The sequence below is a fragment of the Otolemur garnettii genome, unplaced genomic scaffold (assembly GCF_000181295.1).
Source record: "Otolemur garnettii isolate 467f Iridium unplaced genomic scaffold, OtoGar3 scaffold00015, whole genome shotgun sequence".
Classification (NCBI taxonomy): Eukaryota; Metazoa; Chordata; class Mammalia; order Primates; family Galagidae; genus Otolemur; species Otolemur garnettii.
This window is the reverse complement of record NW_003852410.1, coordinates 29,132,332-29,156,034: the sequence shown is the minus strand read 5'-3', so window position 1 is coordinate 29,156,034 and position 23,703 is coordinate 29,132,332. Positions and strand designations below refer to the sequence as shown.

General features: G+C 50.5%; 1 protein-coding gene across 1 annotated transcript; it reads right to left on the bottom strand.

The window, feature by feature from the left end:
• Nucleotides 1-22,843, bottom strand: FAM3D (family with sequence similarity 3 member D). Its single transcript, XM_012802502.2, has 9 exons — nucleotides 22,831-22,843; nucleotides 19,011-19,118; nucleotides 15,402-15,425; nucleotides 11,621-11,738; nucleotides 10,183-10,241; nucleotides 7,648-7,698; nucleotides 3,714-3,798; nucleotides 2,885-3,011; nucleotides 1-259 (listed from the first exon to the last, which is right to left on the bottom strand). The coding sequence occupies exons 1-9, from the start codon at nucleotides 22,841-22,843 to the stop codon at nucleotides 170-172; spliced, it is 675 nt and encodes a 224-aa protein (XP_012657956.2). The 3' UTR covers nucleotides 1-169.
• Between the last annotated feature and the right edge of the window lie 860 nt (nucleotides 22,844-23,703).

The window sequence follows — 23,703 nt, the reverse complement described above, 5'->3', positions numbered from 1 at the left end:
CAGGAGGGTTTGTTTCCAGCGAGGGAAGGCGGTCACTGTGCGAGGGCTGTCAGACTTCCCTCTGTGCTGCTAGGCCGCTCCTCTTCCTCTCAGACCTGGCCAGGGCTCTGACTCCTCAGTCAGCCAGGAGCTTCTTCAGGCCCCTGGCCTGGGAAGGGCCGTGGCCACCCTAAGCTATCTTTGAGGGCACACAGCCTTCCAGTTCCAGCAGCTCTGGCCATCCCTCGTATTTGTTCATTTGTGGGTTGTTCTTTAACAACTGGAGAGAGAAAGAAGACAGAGAAATACAGACACTAGGGGAGGCTGTAGGACTCACATTGTGCTTTAAAACCTAAATGCCTCACTCCATCCTCACCAAAGCCCCATCAGGTGTGGTGTTGGCTATCACTGTCCCATTTCACAGATGGGAAGCTGAGGCTCAGAGAGGGGATGCAGCTTGTCCAAGGTCTCCGGGATGGGATCAGACCCCAGATCCTGCTGTTATACCCTGTGGGAGCACCAAGTATTGGGGGAGGGGGCTTGGAGAGCTTTACCCGCTCCCCTCAATTCACCATCAGCCCCCTGGGATGCTCCAAATAACAATAATAGTAACAACAACAAAAAGAAGACTCCCAGGGCAGTGCCCATTGCTCAGTGGGTAGGGTGCCGACCACATACACCGAGGCTGGTGGGTTGGAACCCAGCCCAGGCCAGCTAAAACAATGACAACTGCAACAATAACAACAAAATATCCAGGTATTGTGGGAGGTGCCTGTAGTCCCAGCTACTTTGGAGGCTGAGGCAAGAGAATTGCTTAAGCCCAAGAGTTTGAGGTTTCTATGAGCCGTGACGCCATGACACTCTACCCAGGGCGACATAGTGACTCTGAATTTTACTATAATGATATGTTTCTCTAAAACCCAGTGTCCCATGTGTGAGAACAAGGACACATTGGTGTAGTCACTCATGGTCTTTGGTTCATTTTGGATGGTGGGTCCCAGCGAGCTGATTAAAAAGAGATAAAAGACGGTGCTAAGTTTCCTATGCTTGTGAACTGTCTTGGCCACTTTTGATGTGTCCGGAGCCTGCACTTTAGGGGAGGCCAGTGGACCCCTGCTGGTGCTGCCTCAGGCCTCATCCTAGGGCCTTGTCCAGGTAACCCCAGATGTACCCCTGGAGCCCCAGGCCTCCTGTGTCCTTTAGTCAGAGGGTATCAACAGGGTCTCTCTGCTTTTTCTCTTCTACCACAGGTTCCCCAGAACGATTCCTTATTTTAAAAGTAATTTCTAGTTACCCAAATACACTCTCTTAGAAACCAACATTTTTGGCCTGACGAGGTGGCTCATGCCTGTAATCCTAGCACTCTAGGAGACTAAGGCAGGTTTATCACCTGAGCTCAGGAGTTTGAGACCAGCCATAGTAAGAGTGAGACCCATCTCTACTAAAAATAGAAAAACTAGGTGGTGGTTGTGGCAGGTACCTATAGTCCCAGCTACTCAGGAGGCTGAGGCAAGAAGATCATTTGAGCCCAAGAGTTTGAGGTTGTTGTCAGCTATGATGCCATGGCACCCAACCCCAGGATGACAGAGTGAGACTCTATTTCAAAAAACAAAAAACCAAAACCCCAACAAAACTCCAGACAAAGAAAAAAACTCCTTCCAGCCCAGCACACATTCCTGGTGTCTGTGCTCTGTATCCTCGCAGCCCCTGCTCCCAGGCTGCTGCACCACCTCCTGCCTGCCCACTGGACTTGGTTCCCTTCCACTGTGTTCTGCACGCTCAGCCAGGGAGACCATTCTAAGGGACAAGGACAGGATTGTCTGTGGAGGCAGGCAGGCTTGGGGGAGAAGGGCAGCTGCGGCTCTGAGTCACTCTGGGATCTGAGCAAGCTGGTGAGAAACTCTCCAAGCCTCTCTCTGGTTTCTTGTCTGTGAGGTAAGATAGTGACTAAATGACTCTTCTCAGAGAATGCTTAGCCCGAGCCTGTACAGAGCCAGGGCTTGCTGGGTGCTGGTCTTTCTTATTATCAATCTGACCTTGCCACTCTCCTCATTAGGTCACCCAGGGCTCCTCTGCCTTCAGGTCATAGTCTGCCTTGCTTAGTGTCCCATATGTGAGTCATTGGTCCTTATCTCCCTGTTTTGGGATCTAGGCAGAGATAAATGCTCTCACCACTAGAGGCTGGCCTACTTTATGCCCGGGAAGGTCTGGCCAGTTCTCCCAGGTTTCTGGAATTGCGGGGGTTGTGCCTGCCAGGGGGGAAGGCACAGCATTTCCCTGGGGACCCTTGAAGGACCTGCCAACTCCTTCCTTTCTCCAGTGGGTGCCCCTCAGATACCTCTGCTGAGGGCCACTCATGTGATGGTCCTCCAGACTCCTTCCACATGCCTCAGTGGGCTCTTCCCATCCCCCCTGGGTGCAGGTTCATTCCCTCCACACGGAAGCTTTGAAGGGGACTCGGGCTCCCCTGGCCCAAACCTTTCCTTTTTCGGGGGGGAGACGGAGGCCTGTATGGGAAGGGGCATGCCAAGGTCCTAGCTGGGGCCAGAAGCTAGGTGTCCTACCCGTGTTTTGGCTCGCCCTACCATCGCACAGCCTGAATTTCTGTCATTCCTCCTCTTCCCTCCATGCCTCACTGTCCCCTCGTCCTTGTTTTCTCCTTTCCCTTCTTCTCTTATTTCGTACTTATCTAGACACCAGTGTATTTACATATGACCCACTTCCCTCTGGGGACTGCCCAGTCAGACCTCCCTGCCCTTTGGAGTGAATGACAACCAGGTGATGCTCCTCAGAAACCCCTCTTAACAAAGCCCCTGTCCTTCCCATCCCCACCCAACTCCTCATCCGTCCATCCCCAGTGCCCTCCACCCTCTTCACAGGGATGGGGCAGTGGCCAGGAACCTACCTGCTCAAAGGGGCTTTTTGTCTTGAGGCCTTTGGCTCCTAAGAAGACCCAGCTGTCCCGGAAGCCCAAGTTGCTTGCATGGGAACTCCCCAAGTTGGAGAAGAGCTGTCTGATTTCATCATTCATTCTGCACAGGACCAGAGGGGATGGTCAGGATGCAGGGATGGGTTGGAGGGCACCGGGTGGAGGGCTCAGAACACACCAAGGGTCCCGCCCTCTGCAGCCATGTTCATCACCTGCCCTAGGTGAAGAGTGCAGGGAATGGGGCCACACTTGGGAAGGACGAGAAAAAGTCCAAGCTTTTCTCTCTAAAAGGGGCTTTGATAGGGCTAGAGAGGTGCTAAAACAGAGCTGCTTCTGTTTATAAATATAAAACATGTCCATTTGGAAAATACAGAACATCAAAAAGGAGTACGTAAAAGATATAGTCTTACTCTCTTCCTTTGAGATAATGATCATAAAGATTTTATTTATTGTTTGTTTCCCCCTCACTTAGAACTAGGGGATGAGTATTCTTCCATGTCCTGAGTATTTTCTGCACCATCATTTTTGATGCAGTATGTCTTCATTTATGTCTATATAACATATACCACATGTCACCACATCATAATTTCTGTAACCAGTTAGCTATTATTGGACAGGGAGAGAGTTTCCAGTTTTACACTGTTGTAACAAAGGCTTTGATGAACCTTCTAGGATACTTTGTGCACTTGTCTGATAATTTCCTCAGGATAAGTTGCCAGAAGGTGCAGTTTACAGGAGAGAGGGGAGGCATGCAGAGTTTGGGCTGCATCACCATGGAGCTTGGCAGGTGGAGTTTTCTACTTACTTGGTCCCTGGGTCATCATAGGAGGCCACCAGCACCAGTGTGCCCTCTGCAATTTCTTTAAGGAATTTCACCAGGTGAGTAACATCTAGGGGAGGAAAGAAAATGAGATGCTGGTCATTCTCACTCTATCCTCTGTTGAATGATCCAGGAGTGGCCTGGGTTAGGTGGATACTGAGCTCAGAAGCCAGAAGGAGGGTGCATCCTGGGGCAGAGTCCCTTGCAGCCTTTGTCTTGGGGGGCAGTGAGCAGTCGACAGTGAGGGGTGATCATCCAAGTGATCTGGGATAGCTTTTGGACACTAGTTCCATCTGGTGACTATGAGGTGGAGCTGGGGGTAAGAACTACTGGTGAATGGGGCTTTGTGGGCCTACCCCTCAGAGGCAAAGCACCAATCATCTCAGGAACTCTGGGTTCTTGGCACACTATTGGTTCCCTTCTCCTTTGGATAATGTCTAGATTGTCTATGCTGAGTTTAGAAGGAACACCACATAGTGTCAGACAACCAAGATCAGTGAGAAAGATATGCGTCTAACTCCAGCTCTCCTGCTATATCAAGAAGCAAGGCTCTGTTTGTGTCTTTAACACCTCCCTAACCTGCAAAGCTCTCTATTTAACTGAGAGCAGGCCTAGGTTCATGCGCCTGGGGAGGCATCAGCATCTAACTTGCTGTGAGGATGCTGATTTGTTTCTGTTGTATTTATTTTTGTAATCACCTTGCCTGAATAACAAGTAATAATGGGTTTCTACTTAAGGCAGTAACATACATAGCTTCCTTTCAAGACATGATTTAGGTGAAAAAAAATCCAATTATAGGAAAATACTAATAATTCACTGGTATTGTAGATATGGGGCAACTTAGGCTCTCAAATGCTGCAATTTTGGAAAGAGCGGCCCAGTAGTTAAATCAGAGACTATATCTGTCAAATGAGGATGAGCAGTAGCCTTGTAAATAGCATCTTTGTAAGGTACAAATGTGAAAATGCTTCAAGAACACATTAAGTATACTCTAATTGAAATAAAATTTATTAGCAGAGCCATATAATTTGTGGGGCCTAGTGCAAAATGAAAACAAGGGGTCTTTTATTTAAAAAATCAAAAATTCAGGACTGAGATGGCAGAACGTCAAACCAAGTATGACATTCTTCTAAGCACAGGACCTTATGTCACTGCCTTGCCCACAGGTCCAAGGCCCATAGACTAACCTTGATTATTAGTGTTCCAGTGGGGATCCCTTGGACGTAGGGGAAGAATCAGCTCCTCAACTAAGGCCAGCTGCCAGTCATCTCAGTGACACAGAGCCCTCTAGTCAGCCACTGCAGCTGAAACAGTCCTTGAACTTTTAAGATGAAGAGAGGGTGGTGGTAAAGCACCATTGATTTGTTTGTGTCCTTAGCAGATATTACAGTTGGGTGCTGGTAGGTATTTGGAGAAAATGAAGTGTGGGGCGCTGCCTGTGGCTCAGTGAGTAGGGCTCCGGCCCCATATACGGAGGGTGGCGGGTTCAAACCCAGCCCTGGCCAAATTGCAACAAAAAATAGCTGAGTGTTGTGGCGGGTGCCTCTAGTCCCAGCTACTTGGGAGGCTGACGTAGGAGAATCGCCTAAGCCCAGAAGTTGGAGATTCCTGTGGAGACTCCACAGTATTCTAACAAGGGCAATAAAGTGAGACTCTGTCTCTAAAAAAAAAAAAGAAAATGAAGTGTGCCTTCTGCTAATTATCACCTCACTTAAAAAAGTCATGGTTCTCTTTTGTCTCCTGAGGGAGAGGGCTATTTGCTTTCAAAATGCTTCTGTTTCTGGGTCCCTATCAGCTATAATGCCAAATTCATAATAATTCATTTTAAGGCTTAGTTTGATCTTTGAATTTTTTTTTCCTTTTTCATTCTAACTGCCTTGCTTTTGAATCGGCTGGATGGAATGAAGGAGGCAGAAAGAGAAAAGACTAAATTAGTTTCTCCCAGCCCCTCCACCAGCTAGGCTGGGCCCCCTCCCACTAGTTATTCAGGTTATTGAGTCCTCACTTTAGTTTTATGGACTGAACACTAGGGTCACCTCTGCTTTACATGGGAAGAAACCGAGGCTCCCAAGCTGCCAGCTGCTTCAGGGCATGCAGTCTGAAGTCTCTGACTCCAGAGGTGTCAGCCTTGCCTCAGCTCTGTCATATACTCCTGTGGAAAATAAGTGTCAGGAACCCATGCCGAATGCTCCCCTGCTCCAGAGGTGGGACCTTTTCCATAAATGTGCCCTAGGCCACCTGCGCAGAGAATGAATGAAGGCCCTTGGCCCTTGGCTCTGGGCCTTTCCCCCTCTCCTCTCAGCCCTGTCTGAGCTCTGTCCTGTACCAGGAGGGCCTTGCCTGTGTGTGGACACTGCAAAGTCCAAGTTCCAGCCACACCATCCTCCCATCCTGCACAGCTGTCCCCTGGTCACCGGCATGAGGGAAGGGCATGCCTGGGAAGAGGCCGGTGTGGGCCAGGGTGCAGGTTGGCACATCCCCTGGCCCCACAGACTCCTCTACCATGAGCTGGGGTATAGCTTGTGGAAGGCCAGGCACAAGCTGAAGTCCTGGGCTCATCTCTGAGGGGTGCTTCTGACCACCTTCTTGATATTCCCCATTCCCCACATTCCAGCCCCTTCTGTTTGCAGAGCTGAGAGGGCTTCCTGCTCTCTGCTGCCTGGGGACTCTCTCACTCCTGGGCTTATATGTTTAGGTAGGCAAGGTGAGGTTTCTATGGGGGTTGAGGCAAAGGAGGGATTCAGGAGAGAGGAAACACAGCTGTTGGCAGAAGCAAAGTCCCTTCCACTCTGTGAGGGGCTTTCTGGGGTCAGTGGTCACACATGCTCTGCTCCCATGGTGGCCAAATCCAGAGCTGGCCCTATTGTCTCAGGAAGATGGAAGGGAAACTGTGCCCATCTGGGCTCTAAGAAGGGGTTGGTGCTCAGCTCATCTCCCCTGATGGAATCTGGTCCTTGCAGAGCCCAGATCTCTGCCATCAGCTGCTTTTCTCCTCCTTGAGCCCCTGTGTTAGAGGGGGGCTGGCTTAGCAGCTGGGTGCCAGAATTGGCCTGCTGGGCCTGGAACTAATCCCACCACACTTTGACAGAAACTGGGAATGCTGAGTGAAGGTCCCATCCACCCATAGGAGGCTAGTTGGTGAGGAAGCTGCTGGTGGGATCTTAGATGTCTAGAATTTCAGCCTAGGTAGGTCAGTGCCCTGTCTTGACAGGAAGGCAGAGACTTCCTAAGGGGCAAGCACGGGCACAGAGAAGCTCAGAAAGCAGAGAGAGAAGAAAGGCATGTGCAGGCAGATGAGAGCTCACAGCCCCAGAGAAGTCCTTTCTGGATCTCAGGAGGCCTTGACCTGCCCTTGGGTTTATTAGGGATCTAAATGCACTTTGCCTAGTAGAGCTTGAGTGGGCGGAGCCACACACGCTTGTCCTCAGCACTTTAGTGACAGTGCCTGGCCCCTGACTTCCAGGACTGGCTTTCCTACGCCTGAAGGTCTTCTCTGGGCTCCAGATCCACTTAGCCCCGCTGAGGGCTGGCTAGAAGTGCTGGGAAGTGCCAAGGAGTTAGGGGTATGCACCGCCCCTCTCTTCTCTGAGGCATCTCTGAGGCACGGCTTGTGACACATTCTGCACTGGCTTCCTTCCTTCCACTGTCTTGCTTCCCTGCTCCCCTACAGACATTTCCTGAGCTCACCTCCCAAGTAAACTACTGCACTTGGATTCTTGTCTCAGGATCTGGGAGATCCCAAATAAGACAACAGGGAGAAAGAGTTTCAGAGGCAGCAGGACAACTGGCAGCCTCCACGGTGCCTCTTTCTGGTTGTCTCCTGTGGAAAATAAGTGTCAGCAACCCACTCTGAAGGCTCCCCTGCTCCACAATGGGGCTCAGCCCACCCTGTGACTTCAGTGCCAGGAGAGGTGCCTACCTCCAGAGTACATGTCAAAGATGCTCTGTTTCATCACCGTCCCGGTGGTTCCTAGGGGTCAAGAGAGCAGAACTATTAACTCCTGTCATGCGTTATTCTGCTTGTCAGTTTGCTGGAGAGGGCTCATCTGTAGTCTATGGTCTAAGAATAGAGTAAGAATTGAATGAAATCAGGTCCTGTAAGGAATGTGCAGGACTAAAGCTGGTGCCCAGTGACTGCTGGGCTGTTCTGAGAGGGGTAAGAGCATAATGACTGAGGGTGTCTCTGGAATCGAGCGGAATCTACTCAGTTCAAGTCTGTGCTCTGTCCTGCCACTTTCTAATGCATGGCTTAGCATTTTAGCCTCGATTTTTTATTTGTACAATGGGTTCTGTAAACCAGATGTTATATATTTAAAATTGCGTATGACATGAATTTTAGCTGCAAAATCATAACAAGAATAATGATGATCTTCATCATTATTCTCACATAAGTAGGTAATCTACAACTTGAGTCTTCCAACTCTTTTTTTTTTTTTGAGACAGATCCTCAAGCTATCCCCCTGGGTAGAGTGCCGTGGCTTCACAGCTCACAGCAACCTCCAACTCTTGGGCTTAAGTGAGTCTCCTCCCTCAGCCTCCCAAGTAGCTGGGACCACAGGTACCCACTACAACAATGCCTGGCTATTTTTTTTTTTTTTTTTTTCGCAGCCATCATTGTTGTTTGGCGCGCCTGGGCTGGATTCGAACCCGCCACCTTAGGTGTATGTGGCTGGCGCCTTAGCCACTCGAGCCACAGGCGCCGAGCCAAGTCTTCCAACTCTTGAAGGCAGAGAGATGTGCAGTGAGTCAATCTGAATTGTATTTTGGGGTTTTGTGCCAGGAGTAGGCAAAAAGCCACATTCTCCAGGAACCCGGGTGTTTGGAGGAAACTGCAATTCTCCATATCTGACACTAGATGGAGGTGTTGCAGAGGGGATGGCAGCTCTGCTTGTGGCTTCCGGAAGCAGGTGGGGACTAGCCCTGGACAGTGGCAGCTGGCAGTGTGGCAAGGCTCATGTAGCAGCCTCTACAGCACTCTTGGAGCCACATAGTGTCCATTGAGGCACTTGGAAAGGGCCAATGAACCCTTCAAACTGCTTTGTTGACCACGTGTGTTTGTGGATATTTCTGTAGCTGTAGGGGAGATAATGGCATAATTTGAACAGTTTCTCAAAGGAATCTCTGCCCCACTAAAAGGTTAAACATTAACCAAATCTTTAGCAATTCTTTTGTTGTTCTGGTTCGTTGTGTAGACAGGGCCCTCAGGCTCTGAGGTGACTTGTTGGACTCCCCAGTTGGCATACAGGTACTGTATATATGCTTGAGGCATTTCTAGTCTAGGGAGGTAGTTCCCTGAGTGATTAGGAGTCATCAAGATCTGGGCTCGAATCTAATTGGTTCTACTGGCTGCGTGATTTTTGGTAAGTTGCTTAGCTTCTCTGAGCTTCCATTTCTTACCTGGAAAAAGGGGATAAGCACAGATCACTTTATTTTAGCAGAGTGATGAAATTAAATGAATAGCATACAATAAGCACTCAATAACTGTCACCTCTCTTGGCATTGATGGTTACGTTCATCTTTTGGCTTTGTGAGAAGTTGTTAAGGAGGCGCTACTCTGGGGCTATCTCCTCAGGTACTCACAGTCATCCTGCGTCTGGTATGTGCAGATGACCATCTGAGCCACCTGCATGGAAGGAGCCACCATGCCACAGCACTCTCCTGAGGCTGTAGCAGAACAGGCCTGCACTCTCTTAGACTGAAGGAGCAGCACTGAGCTGTGCCTCTCCCACCCCACCCCCACTCAGGCTCCGAGGAAGCTGGCAGGCTGTCCTTTGGTTCCCATCTGTCCATGCAGGAGCCCATCTCTGCAAGCCTCACTTCTCCCCACTGCCTCTTACAGGTTTCAGCCAGAAAGACACTGTGCTGCCCCTCAAGTCCTTATCCTCCCTCTCCCTTCCCTACCCTCTCCGCCGTATTGCCCCTACCTCCCCCATTTCCTCCTGGCAACTGCTACCCTCCTTTAGGCCTCAGCAGACCACTGCCTCCTTCTGGAAGCCTCCCCCCGACTCTCCCTGGCCTGCTTTGTACCCCAGTTCCCGCATTGTGCCTTCTGCCCCTCCAGAGACACAGTCCACTCTGGGATTGTCTGTGGGCTTCACTGACACCTGTGGGCACAGTGAGGCCAGGGCCTGTCCTTCTAGTTCCTGGCTGAGCCCAGTGCCCCATACAGGGCCTGGCCCACAGTAGTTGCTGCCTATATTTGTTGAACAAATGAATGCATGAAGTGTGCATTCAGCATGTGATCTCACATTGGTGATCCCAGGGCCTTGTGGTTGTTGGTTTAAGCTCAGTGGCTTTGAGGATGGGGTCATGTTTTAAGAAGTGTGTCCTCCCAGGACTGGAGAAGAACTGGGTCTTTCAGAAGTTCTGTTCTCCTGGGGCAGCCATGCTACCTCCTCCTTCCCCAGTGCTAAGAGCCTGGTAGGAGCTGTCTGGGGGCTGAACAGAAACTCACCATTCACCAGGGCAATGTTCAGGCCTCTGCCCACGTTGTTTTTCACAGCACTCATGATCCTGAAGATGAAGAAGGAAAATAAAATACAACAGTCAGTCCCAAGTGTAGAATAAATACTCTGCTTTCGTGACTGGGGAACTCCGAAAGGGCCCACATGGTGTATGCGGAAGCATCAGGAACATGTGGAATAGTCTGGACCATCTGCTTTCTCTTGGAAACTAGGGGAGGTTAGATTCTCTGAAGAGTTTCTTGTGGCATCTTTGGACCAGAGCAGTCTGCTCGGAGAAGAAGTAAGGTCCCTGCCCGGGGCTCTGAGCTGCTGGAGGTGGGGCCAGCCCACCTGCCCAGACTAGGAGGACTGGCTGCTGGGAGGAGACAGAAGCCAGGAAGCTCCTGCCATCCCAGGACATCTGGGTTCCCCACAAGGAGCACAGCCATGTTCTGCTGGCCTGGCACACACATCTTTATCTTCTGGTATTCCCAGGAAACTTGTCTTCTCCACTCTCAGGCTATATAGTTCCTGGGACTGACCTCTGTCCTCCAGGCTCAGATAAGCAGAATGTCCTATGTCTCAGCCCCCACAGTAGTTGGGCTAGGAGTGGTCATGTGACTGATGTAGGCCAGTCAGTGAGATCCAGTCTTAGGGCTTTGTAGTGGTTATTCAGAGAGGAAAGCTCTCTTCCCATTGGTGCCTGGCTGGACTAATCTATCAAACTAGCTGGTGGCCTCTCTTTTGACCACAGAAGAAGTCCATTTTCAGCAGAGAAAAAAACAGACAAAAATAGAGCTGAAGATGGTGTGAGAGGGAGCTCTGACACATAGTTTGAACCCCTGGATCAAGCTGGTCCTGAAGTCCACCACTTCTGGACTTTTAAATATGTGAACCAGTAAGTTCCTTGTTTTGCCTAAACAAGTTGTATTTAGGTTTTGAATCCTGGCTTAAACACATGTGTTCTTTTGTAGGGTGAACTTTTTGCCTTGGGGGCCTTTCCTGAATTGGATATAGTCTTTCTCCTATACCTGGATGGAAGTCCTGGCAACTTCCATCTTCCAGTGAGAAGTCCTGGCTACATCTGGGCTTTGATGCCTGGGTCTTGATCTAGAGCCTTCTCTACAAGCATCACCTTTTGTGGGAAGCCCAGCAGCTTGGCTGATAGACAGACCTGAGGTCAAGTCCTGGGTTACTCTCCATATCTTTAATAACAACCTCACCTCTCAGGTTACTGGGGGAAGGAATAAGATGTGCTGGACGCACTTAGCAAGGTATAGGCTGACACAGAAGCTGTTTGGATCATTCTTTGTGACTCACACATTCTAGTAAAAGGAAGCCTAGAGAAGGTGTGGACTGGTCTCATAGGCCTGTCCCCTGTAGCTTCTGAATTTTTAAATGAATGAATGAATGAAATAAAAGAAACACAGGCCCTCCTGAGGTACTTACATGTAGTCTTCAAAGCACATAGAAGGGCCTACAACATTGGCTGCCCCGCTGGTGATTTTAAATGAGAAGAAGTTGGCTGGGCAGGACTTGCTGAGGCCACACTTGGTCTTCATGATTTCTGGGGAGGGAACAGATCAGCCTTGGTGAGCAGCAGCTTAGGAAGGGCTCTGTGGGGGAGGGCAGAGGGGGAAGAGGAGGTGGGAAGATGGGAGAGACAGGGCCACAGAGCAGGCTCAGGACAAAGCTCAGAGGCCTCCCCCAGTAGGAGCCTTTGGGACCACTAGTCTGGGAAATCTACTGTTGTCTCCCATCAGAGCTCACAGGATAATGGCTGCATGACTGAGTACCCCAGAATTCATTTTTGGGTTCCTGTCACAGCTCTAGACCCAGCACAGCTGAGTGTAACTAGAGGTACCTCAAGTAAGGAATTCTCTTAAAGAACCTCTCTCTTGAGCCACAAGCCGCTTTGTGAGTTTCTAGAGATTCCCAGTGACAAGCTCCTGGGGGCCCCAGCCTGGTAGCTGGGAGCACCTCACTCTAGCCAGGCTCCCTTTAACCTCCCTGCACCTCATCTTCCTCATCTATAAAATGGGCTAACTATGGTGCCTTCCACACTGGGTTCTTGTGAGGAACAAGTGAGCTTGGGTCAATGTGCAGTGCATGCTGGGTATTTGTCTCATCAGTCATGTGTGCCTTGTTACTGAGCACCTGCTAAGTGCCGGCCCTTGGGCTACAAATAGGGAGCAGGTGGGCGGTTCTGGCTCTCTCACTCACAGCTCAGCACGGTGCTCAGAACCCACTGGGCATTATGTGGCACCTCTGGTGACTGCAGATGTTACTAAGACCTGCGTCCTCTCCACAGCAAATTCAGGAGGCCCGTGGTCAGCGGGAGACAAGGGCTCCAAGACACAGCTGCTGAGTGGCTCAGCCCCCAATGGGCTTTGTCAGCTGCAATGACATCTGGGCTTTCAGCTTGACAGGCTCTAATTTATATTAATTCATGATTTTTAGCACCACCCGATAGTTTGGAGGGCAGCATATAGAGGTCGGGTAAATGTGGAATAAGAGAATGTTCCCCTGAAAAGGGGAAGCAGAGACTGGGGAGCTTGTCTGTCCTCAGCCCCTGTGTCAGGCGTCCAGCCCAGGTCTGCCGGTGTGTGCTTTGGAGCAAACAGTGGGCTCCTTAAGAAATCTGGCAGATACCAAGGACGTACTGGGTGCTGGGCACTGGGGCAATCACTTTACATTTATTATCTTGTGATGGGGACATTGTCCCCACAACTGTGTGCCTGGCATGTAGTAGGCCTTCAATAAATCTTTTCTACAGGAACACAGACAGCCTTTGGGCCAGGCTGGCCTGAGGCTGGGAAGGACGATGCAGTTTCCAGGGCTCTCGCTGAACTCAAAGGGGCCTTTGGGTGAGTCAGGAAAATGTGCCCCTCTGCAGGGGACACAGCCCACTGGTGCAAGGCTTGGCAAGCCCATGGAACCACTGAGTAGGTAAACTAGAAGGGAATGAAGCCTGCACCAGGCACCTGCTGGATTAGAGTCCCCTTGGCTGGGCTGAGCAGGCAGCTCTGAGGGTCTGAGAGGAAATGCCTCTCCTTGGCTCCCTCTGCCCAGTTTTAGCACATCTACCTGATAGGTGTGACCGAGCTCAAGCCAAGATGTCATCACCCAGTGAGCAAGACAGGGAGTGGAGATCCCTGGGAGGAGCTGTACAGGGCAGAGTGGGCATCCACACTTGGGCCTGGAGAGAGTGGGCAGGATGCTGAGGAAGGGCCCAACTCTGTGGGGTTGCTGAGGAGTGTGGGCCAGGGCACTCTCCAGCAACCTATATCCATCACCCAGAGGCCAGTTACTCTTGAGACCAGAGGGTCTCACCTAAGTAGCGAGGGGGAAGGTTCTTCCAGGCCTCAGGGACCACCCTTGGAGTTTGCCAAGAGCCTAATCAACTGCAGCTAAGTCTGATAAACCTGTTGTCAACAGGCTGGCTTAGCAGGCTTTTCTGGAATTGATTTTCTGACCATCCAGCCTTCACGGCTGAGCTGCTGGATGAAGGTAGGTGATGCCAAGGGGGTCCCTGCCACAGGCAGACAGGGGATTTGCCCTCTGGGCCCTAGCTTGGAAGACTGCCTCATCAGGTGCCTCACACCCCAGGCCCAATCCTTTTGGGAGCTCTTGTGCCATTGCCCAGGGTGTGGTGCTGGTGTGTTAGTTAGAGCCCTGGGGGTGGGGGTGGGGGTGCCCAGTCAGGAGACTCGGGGTGTTCTTCCATTAATCTGCTGTGTGACTTTCCAGAAACCTCTCCATTTATCTTGGGTAACTGTGAAATCAGAGAATTGGTTTAGATCAGGATTGTTAAACAAGTTTCGTCTTAAATGTAATTTTGGACTCACCATTAAAGGTAATGATAAAGTCCTGAGGCTGCCTGTGGGCTTAGAGGGAAAGCGTTCTGGGATTGATTGGTGATGTCTACCACAGGGTAGCCTACAGCATGTGTGCTCGAATTTGCCATTTCCCCAGCAGGTGATGTCTAAGTATGTGTTCAGCACCAAAATGCAGTGATACTTATGTCTACTCCAGAATATGACTGAGGGGGCTTCAGGGAGATGGGGCTAAGGGCATGCTGTGTTGATTCATAGGTTTCACTGTAATCCCACAGTGCACTGAGCTACATGCTCTTCTTAGTCATGTAAAATCCTGCTCTGGGAGCTGCAGCCCTCTTCGGAGTCACCATCACCTTGAGAAGATGGAGGGGACTTTTACAAAGAGGGGTTGAGGGGGTTCTGGGCTAGAAAAGAGGGTGAGGGTTTGAATCTTGCTCTGCCATTTAGAGCTGCATGACCTTGGCCAAAGGATTTCACCTCTCTGAGCCTTAGTTTCCTCACTTATAAAAGAGGCTCATTATAGCACCTGCATAGGGTAGTATGTAGGGTTACCTGAGATGCCTCTGAAGTTCTGAATACAGTGTCTGGCATGCAGTGGGCACTCAGTCATTGCTACTGTTACCATCACAGCTCTACTTCTTGTCTACCTTCTCTGCCCCTCAGGAGCTGAGGATCTTGCTGAAGCCCTGTGCAGACCTCCACAGTGGCTGCTGTTTGAGGCCCGCCCAGAGCTGTCTCCTGCTCTTCATCCCTGCCCGTCCAAGCACAGTCCCCAGGGAAGCCCCACACATGCCTGTATCTGGGCCTTTGCACAGGCCGTTCCCTCCTCCAGGAGGCACAGCTGGGAGGCCACTTCCTTTCTGAAGCCTTCCCTGACCCTGTTCCCTTGGAAAGAGGTGACTCTCCTGGAACCCAGTGTGCTTCCCCCACCCTTGTCAGCACATGTGGAGCTTCTACCCTCAACAGACAACTTGCTTTCGTTTGTCTCTGGGGGCCTCTGTAGGGCCTGATATGGCCCCTGGCACTTCAGAGCAGGAACCCTGAGCCCAGCCTGGGGTCACTGAGTGATGAGAAGGAGCATAGTCCTGGCCCTCTGTGCTCCCAGCCAGGCAGGGGCATAGGAGAGAGGAGGCAGGGCCTGGTGAGGTCCAGACTGGGGGGTGGGGTGGCGAGGACCAGGGAATGCAGAGAACCTGAATGGCTAAGAGGGAGCCAACCATGCCACACAGAGTTTGGGGGCTTCAGAAGGCACTGTAGGAGGAAAGGGCTGGGAAGAATCTGGAAACCCAGGTCTTACTGGGACCCGGGGCCTTTTTGCTCTAGGGCAGACAGGAGCAGAGGGTGAAGTGGGTAAGGCAGGGGTGGGGTGGTTGAGCTGGGTAGATACTCACTGGTCTCCTTGGAGGTAGAGCCACCTGGAGAGAAGACAGAATTTGATTAGAGAGAAAGCACTTTGGCATTCCTGGAGGTTGGGGGCTGGGAGCCGGGAGATGGTAGGAAGGGAGTTTAAGATGGCACTATTCAAATGGAATAAATGTCCCTCGCCTCTGTCAGCTGTTCATACACAAGTGCATGCATGTACACAACACACACACATGCAGACATACACATGTGTGCACATACACATGTACAGACACACATACACAACTCTCTTGTGGTTAAAAAGAAGCTGGAATGTGTTTGAGACCCCTAGTTCAAGCCCTAGCTCCTTGTGTGTGACTGTATGTGATAGTTTACCTCCTTGAGCCTCAGTTTCTTTGCACATGGAGACTATCACAGCACCCTCACTGGGCTGTGAAGAGGATCAGTGAGCTCAGTCTTAAAGGCCAAGCCCAGTGGCTGAGCCCTGGGCCCCATCAAAGGGCAGACTGTGCTGCTGGTGGTGGCTGGGCCTGTGTGAACACATCTCTTTTCTGACTGCCTGTAACACCTACTGTCTCGCTGGGTTGCAGGGTCTTGGACACTTGCTGACATCGCCTCTTATACTATGTCCTGGTTGTTTCTGCTGTTCTATGTCAGGTCTCCTACCAAACTGGCAGTAAGTCCCAGAGGACAGGGCCCCAGTGGAAGCAGAAATGCCAGGAGAGGGAGCCCGCATTTTCTGGGGGCCTCCACACTTCCACACTTTCTATTTGGTCTTCAGGGGGCTGCCCCTGCCTCCAAGGCCCCAGGAGTTGCATGTCACCCAGGCTGAGCCAGTCTATATAGCCCGTGCTATAGTAATATATGTACTTCAATATTCATGCATTAATTAACAAAGTGGGGCTATGTGCACCGAGGTTAGGAAGCTCTGAAGTAAATGAAATTTACTCCTTTTCTGGTGCCAGAACACAAATGGTTTTGATGGTCACATAGCCCAGTGTTATATTTCCTGCCACTGTAAATGGCAGGAATAATGTTACATTCCTCTGGAGGCAGAGTCCTTCCCTGGGTTGCTATATGGCCCTGGGGAGAGAGAAAGAAATGCCTTTTCAGCCAGGCATCTGGAAGCCACCATGCTACCTCGGAGAGGAGGCTGTGTGTGGAAGGAGGTCCTGACCTGCTGAGGTGAAGTAGCAACACACAGAGCCCAGGGATGTACGTACAGACACAGGTTCTAGGGGCTTTGAGGGGGTCCCTCAATCCAGCCACACCTGAAGTCAGAGGCCCATGGTGGACATCAAGACATCCTGTTTTGTTGAAACCAGCTAGAGCTGAGATTGTCATTCTTATCTGAAAGAACCCCTCCTAACTTGTCAGATAAATCAGCGTTCTTAATCTCCCAATTTCTGTGCCATGGATCCATTTGGTAGTTTGGGAAAAGACTATGAGCTCCCCTCAGAATAAATTTTTTCCCACTTAGTACTTTCTACTTCAACAGACTGCAAGTTATTAAATGCATAACATAAAGGAATTATATTGGTATAACAATAAAAACAAAAGATAAATTTGTGCTATAGTAATATATGTGCTTCTATATTCATGCATTAATTAACAAAGTGAGGCTATGTGCACCGAGGTTAGGAAACTGAAGTAAACGAAGTTTACTCCTTTTCTGGGGCCAGAACATGAATGGGTTTTGATAATCATGTTGCCCACTATTATATTTTCTGCCACTGTAAACATTTCTTGAGACTCTGGATCATGTTCATGCACTTTCATTTTTCTGTATTCTGTAACCAAGTCTGTTTGTCTCTCTGACTCAGACCATGAGCAGAGGCCTCGTGTTCCTCATTTCGGGGGCCCTGGAACTCCACACAGAGATCAATACCCAATGGGCATTTAATGATTGTTGGTATTGACTTGCCAAACCCAAGATAGTTGAGTTCTAGGAGAGAAATAATTACTGGGGTCTCCTTTCAACCACTGCTCTTCTCCCACCTGAGCTTTCTATACTGACCCAGTTTCTCTCCTCTGAGGCCATCAGCACAACCAAGTCAATCTCTAGTCCAGGGGTCCTCAAACTACAGCCCGCAGGCCACATGCAGCCTGCTGAGGACATTTATCCAGCCCGCTGGGTGTTTTTGCCACCACTGCCTGTCCTGCTTAGCAGCCGACTCGTCCCGGGGCCCATAGTCCAGCCCTCCAATGGTCTGAGGGACAGTAAAATGGCCCCCTGTTTAAAAAGTTTGAGGACCCCTGCTCTAGTCTATAAAAGTAGTACCCAGGGGCTGGGGACATGGTGGCCACCAAGCGTCTACATTAACTTATAAGTAGTTTTAATGTGGACTGTGGATCATGCTTGATAAAAAGAGATGAGGTAAAGGATCTCAGACATTCCACTCTGGGGTTGTGTTAAAGATGGGGCAACTAGTTTTTTGCTGCTTTAGGAAGCTGTGAGCTGGCCTGGGTCACTACAGACTACATGTTTGACCCTGTCAGTGGAGGTGGTTCTTGGTCTTCAGTAAGGACAATCCAGAAGTACAAATCCCTTCCCTTCCCTCCTTTCTTTATCACAGAGGATTTGAATCTAGATCTGGGTTTTCATTTTTGCTCTGACATCTCCAAGGGGAGCTTGGGTGAGTTTTTAAACCTCCCAGAGCTTCTGTTTTCTCAGACCACATGTGCAACCACATCAGGGATCATGCTAGAGTCCATCCCATAATCACACCGTGGATCACTCCATGGGGTATTAGTGCAGAATAAATGAGATTGTGCATATATAGCCACCAGCATCCATCATCCACTTGTGCATCTGTTGATTATTCCATTTACTCATCCATCCACCCATCTATCCATCCATCTACCCACACACCCATCTATTCATAATCTATCCACCCATCTACCCATCCATCTATCCACCCACCTACCCATCCCCTCATTCATTTTTTTCATTCATCACATGTTTACTAGGCAAATGCTTTGTGCCAGGTGCTAGAGAGACAGAAATATACAAAATAAAATCTTTGCCTTCCAAAAGCCCACATTCTAGTGGTGGATAGAGATAGGCAATAACCAAGAAAACAAATAACCAAGCAAACATGATGACAGATGATGGTGGTTTTCTGAAGGAAATAGGTTGACACTAGAGAAGCTAAACTAGGTGGAGTGTGGCTGTAACTGGGGGGTCAGGGATGACCCTGAGAAGGTGACATTTGGGCAGACACTTGAAGGCTGAGAAGGAGCTGGGAAAGAGAGCAGCAGGTGAAGGCACTCAACACAGAGACAGATTTCTTTCTTCCTTCTCTGCCTCCCTCCCTTCCTTTTCTTCTTCCTCCCTCTGTCCTTCCTTTCTTCCCTTCCTCCTTGGTGTCACCTTTCCAAAGAGGCCCTTGGTGCAGGCATGCATGTTTCCCAGGGCTTTGAAACCCTTCTCTGATCTTTGTAGGCTCCAGCCTTCCTAACAGCCTGGGGATGTCCTCCCTCAAGTCTCTCCCCTCCCGTAGGCGGCTGGGGACCCAAAGGCAGGTGCACACCTTGCCATGTTTGTCTCCTGGGCCACTTAGGGATGGACTGAGCAATATGTCTTCAGTCCCCAGCCCTGGTCTACAGAGCCTGTCTCAGCAGTGAGCCCCACTCACCCAGCCAGCGTGGCAGACGGATGTTTTTTATGTTGAAGCTCATATAGCTGTGAATGAAGAGCCACGTGGTGACCAGGGCAAGGATGAGGGCCAGGAGGCGAAGCACACCTACAGAGCGGGGAGACACTACCAGAAGATGACAGTGTTAGGCCAAGCCATGAGGCCATGTTACAAGACCATGTGAGTCCTTCCCAGATCCCCATAATGAGGCCACATCACAAGACCTCATGCTGTAGGTTTAGACACACCAACCCTGTGGACCAGACTGTGGGACCACCTGGTAAGGCCCCTTGTGAATCCATGCAGTGGTCAAATGGTGAAATTATGTGGGTCTCCTGGGAGAGATAGTTAAAAATGTACCTTCCTGGGCTCCCACAAGAGAAAATCTCTAGGAACAAGGCTGGGGAATCTCCACTTTTATATACCCCCTGAGGTGAGGCCTGAGAACTGCAGCAGAAGAAGAGCAGGCAGGTTCTGGGAGGCCCTGGAACAGGAGGCAGGAAGGCTGTGGCCAGTGCTTGGGGTAGCCAGCGGCACTGGGTGACCCTGAGCAGGAGCTCAGCCTCTCTGAGCTGGAGGCTCTCAGTCACAGAGCACATGGTAACGCCCTTGCCACTGAGCTCATGGCTTGCTGGGAGGGATGTTGTTATCAACAGTAGGCATCCTCAGCTGGGTGCCCATAGTTCAGTGTTTAGGGTGCCGGCCACAAGCTCCAGGGTTGGTGGCTTCAAACCTGGCCTGGGCCTGCTAAACAAACAAACAAAAATAGTAGGAAGCATCTAGGGTGGCTTGGAGGTGAGGCTGTCCCCCTCTATCAATCCCCCCCAAAGCCACCACAAATGGCCACACACTGGGTTTGTCATGCATTTCAATCAAGCCACTGTTCCCAGCCTCCCCTACCTCACCGCCAGCTTGCTCCTTGATCCCCCCATGTTATTGGGGAACAACCCCACACATAGGGGTGAGCCTCCTGGCACTCCCTTTTCTTATGAGCTTTCTGGTCCATTTCACCCACCCTGCTGTCTTCCAAATCAGGTCTGCCTCTTCTACTCCAACCCTCAGAGCTTAGACCCAGTTCTGGGTCTCCCTACCTCCCCGCCTCTTGCCATGTGAGTCGGCAACCTCCCTGGTGGCATCACTCTGGCTCTGATTGCAGCTCTGTGGCCTTGTGCTAGTCTCTGGCTACTTGGGGTGAAGGAGAAGGACCCCTGGGTTCTGTGAGGTGGGGCATGGCTCTGTGGGGTCCTCTTGTGTACTGGGGCACAGTGTGATGCCCCGAGTTCCTCTTGGATATCAGCTCACATTATACAGCTCAGTTTGTGCTGGGTTCCCTGGGAGCAACTTTTACATACATGATGCCAGTTCATCCTCCCAGTGGCCCTATGTGCGGGATACTATTGATTACCATTATTTTACAGATGAGGAAACTGAGGCTTGGAGAAGTCATCACTTCCGCAAGATCACTTGACTAGTAACTGACAGAAGTAGGGTTTGAACCCAGAGAAGCAGGCTGACTCCCAAACACTTGCTGCTGGCTCCTCACAGCTGTATGGTGATATTAACGAGGCATGCGCCTTCCCTGTTTTCTGCCTCAGTTTCCCTATCTTTACAAAGGCCTTTGCTTTCCTCAGGCTCAGCCCTATGGATTCTAGAATAGCCCTCCTTGAGATAAATATTTTATCCCTAATTTCTAACCAGGGCCAGGTGTTTCCAAAATGGGACCAATCCCTAAGATCCCAGCCAGGTGGGGCCACTGTGCCAGTGTTACTCCTGCCCTTCAGCCTAGTGACAGGGGGGCACCTCTCCCACTCCTCTAAGCTCCTCCTAGATTGGATTCCCCCTGGAATTCTGGCCTGACAATTTGAGAACAGATACAGCCAGACCACCTCTGAGCCCAGGATGTGCAGACACTGCTGACAGAAAGATGAGTCCAAAATCAATTTCAGGGCCCAATTGGAGAATCCTCAGGACCTGGGCCTACCTGTTATTCTCATCCTGTCTGGGTGAAGTGCAGTGTGGGGCCAGAGGAGAAGATCAAATTGGAAACTGGCGTCAGGTCTGAAAATGAACAGGACTGAAGGTTAGAGATAGGAACCTCAGACTGAAGAGCTTGTAATCAATCCTGTCAGTGGGTTCTCACTACCTGCCATGTGAGTCGGGGTAATTTTCCTCCTTCCTCTCTGCCTCCACCTCTCCTTCATTCTTGCCCCTGGAATTGTATATCTAATTTACTATGTCTTTTTTAAGGGCAGAGATTAGAAAGTAGAAGAAAGTGCAGCCTGGTAAGCCACTGTTTTTTTTGAGGCTTTGATTTAATCCATCCATCCATCCCTTTGTTCATCTCTCTGTCCACTCATCCATCCTTCCTTTCCTCCTCTCTCTCCTTCCTTCCTTCCTGCAAATGCTGAGCTAGCTAGCCAACATCAGTGAAACCGCCACAGAGCAGAAGCTTATGTGATCTTTGTCAATGTACCAAAATAAAGAGTAACGAAAACTCACATACTACAGGTGAGTTTGCACCAGACGCTGTCTACATGTATTTTTTTTTTAATCTTCACAGGCCCCATTAGAGGGAAAAGTAAGCCAGACTCAGAATAGTTGAGCCAGGGTTATTCAGTTTGCAAGAGTGAGAGCCAGAATTTGGGTGCAAATCTCCAGCTGCTAAGCGCTCCCTGACACTGGTCTGACTGTCAGTACTTTGTGTCTCAGAGGCAGGCTGGAGACAAAGTTTCCTCCCTTTTTGAGTCCTGGGAAGGGGCAGGGTCATCCTCCCCATCTCTTTTTTTGCGTCACCCCCAGGTCCTGGGCAGTTACCAGTGATTTGGCAGCTTTGAAAGCCGCCAGGAGGTCTGTGGAGACTGTCTTAGACCCACAGCCAACCTGGGGGTAGCAGGGGGGTTTCTCTGAGTTCAGTGACCTTGCTCCCATCACTCTTCCTCCCCCTCTCACCCCAGAATCTTCTTTATCCTAAGAATCCATTTCAACAGACATAGTCTCCAGAGCCCAACCGCCGAGGGCTCAGACCTGTGGCAGGAGACCTGGACTCACGCCTGGCACTATCCCCAACACCCTCTTTGACTGTGGGCAAGTCTCTTCACCTCCCCCTATGTACACATGGGGTTCTTGGCCGGATAAGTCCTTAGCATTTAAACAACAACAACTGTATAACCACTTCCCCTTTTGTGGATTATATCAGTCCTCCCACCTGGCCCCACTCCTTTAGGGCCTTCCGGGTTAGAAAACTGAGGTGTCCTCCTGGCTCTACCCACAGACATTTTGGGAAACTTTGACTTCCCAAAATTCAAATTACCCACTTCTCCCCATACCAGATACAAAAGTATACTATTATTGTGATAGTACATGGAGTGTGGCCTACAGTCCAGGAGCCTGGGCCCCTGCATGAGATTTGAAGGACATTGTGTGGGGTCCCCTGTATGTAGAGGAGCCAGCAGAGGTGGGACAGACCAGAAGGGGGGCAGACATGGATATTGTCAGAAGGAGTATGCACAGAGAGGGAGTTGATCCAGGTCGATTCAGTCTAGGACAGGGATTCAGGGGATGAGGAGAGAGAGGGGGAGACAGAAAGAACACAACAGAAGCACAGAGATAGAGACAGAGACCGAGGGGGGGGCACAACCTTGTGCAGGGGCTAGCCTCTTGCTGTCATTCCCAGGCTGAGCAGGTTTCCTGGCTTCTGGGGAGGGACAGAGTTCAGTCCTGGCTGGGCTGGGAGGGCTCTTCCCACCTGCTATCTTTCCTGGTTGAGTCCCTGGCTACCCAGCCAGCACCTGCAAGGCTTCTGGGTGTCAAACCTGCTCACCTTGGCAGTTCATGGGTGATCTGGAGCTGGAGCCCAGGCCAGGCCTGCTAGGTTAAGGAGGGGTAAAGACGCCTCTGACAGGTAGACAGAGTGGGGCAGGTATTCCCTCTGCAGTCACCCAAACCTGAAACATTTTCCTTTCTCCTTCTTCCTGTTGGAGATTGGTACAACCTGTTGTTCAGGTTGGAAAGTTGCCTGGGGAAAGCACAGGGAGGAAGGTCCTATTGCCCTGGATACATACTGAGCCGGCCTAGGCACAGTGTGGCCCCAGAACAGCAGTGTTCACATAGGTGGGTGGGGAAGTGGTGGCGAGGGCATGAATCGCTAGGAGATACCTCACTCCTCCCTGAATGGAGAGCCTATTAGCCTATTATCAATTATCCTATCTTCACTGTCCTAGGTTCTCACCCTGTGCCCCCCCCCCCCCGTTTCTGATTTCTGGCTGCAGGTTAGCCATGCACATAAGCCCCAAGTGTACCTTTCCTTTCCATGCTATGCCTTGTCTCCTGAAGTCCTAGGGTGATGAGCATGGAGGAGGTGCTGGGCGCATATTTATTTAGAGACTAAAAGAATTGGATTCTTGCATAGCCCTAAGGATGATGAAATCATCAGATAAAGAAGGAAGGTGAATTTCAGAGATGGCAAGTAACTTGTCTAATGCCACATTGCCAATTGCAGACCTCATTCCTGAAGCTCTCTGAGGATCTGCAGGAAGGCAGGTTGGGCCCCAGGTCTGGGGGATATGGCTGTGAATAAGGCACGCTCTGGGTCATCCCCAGGCCTTTGCACTTGCTAGTCCTGTCTGAATACTGTTCTCCCTTTCTTGGCTTGGGACACTCCTCCTCATCTTTCAGGGCTCAGTGGAGAAATCCC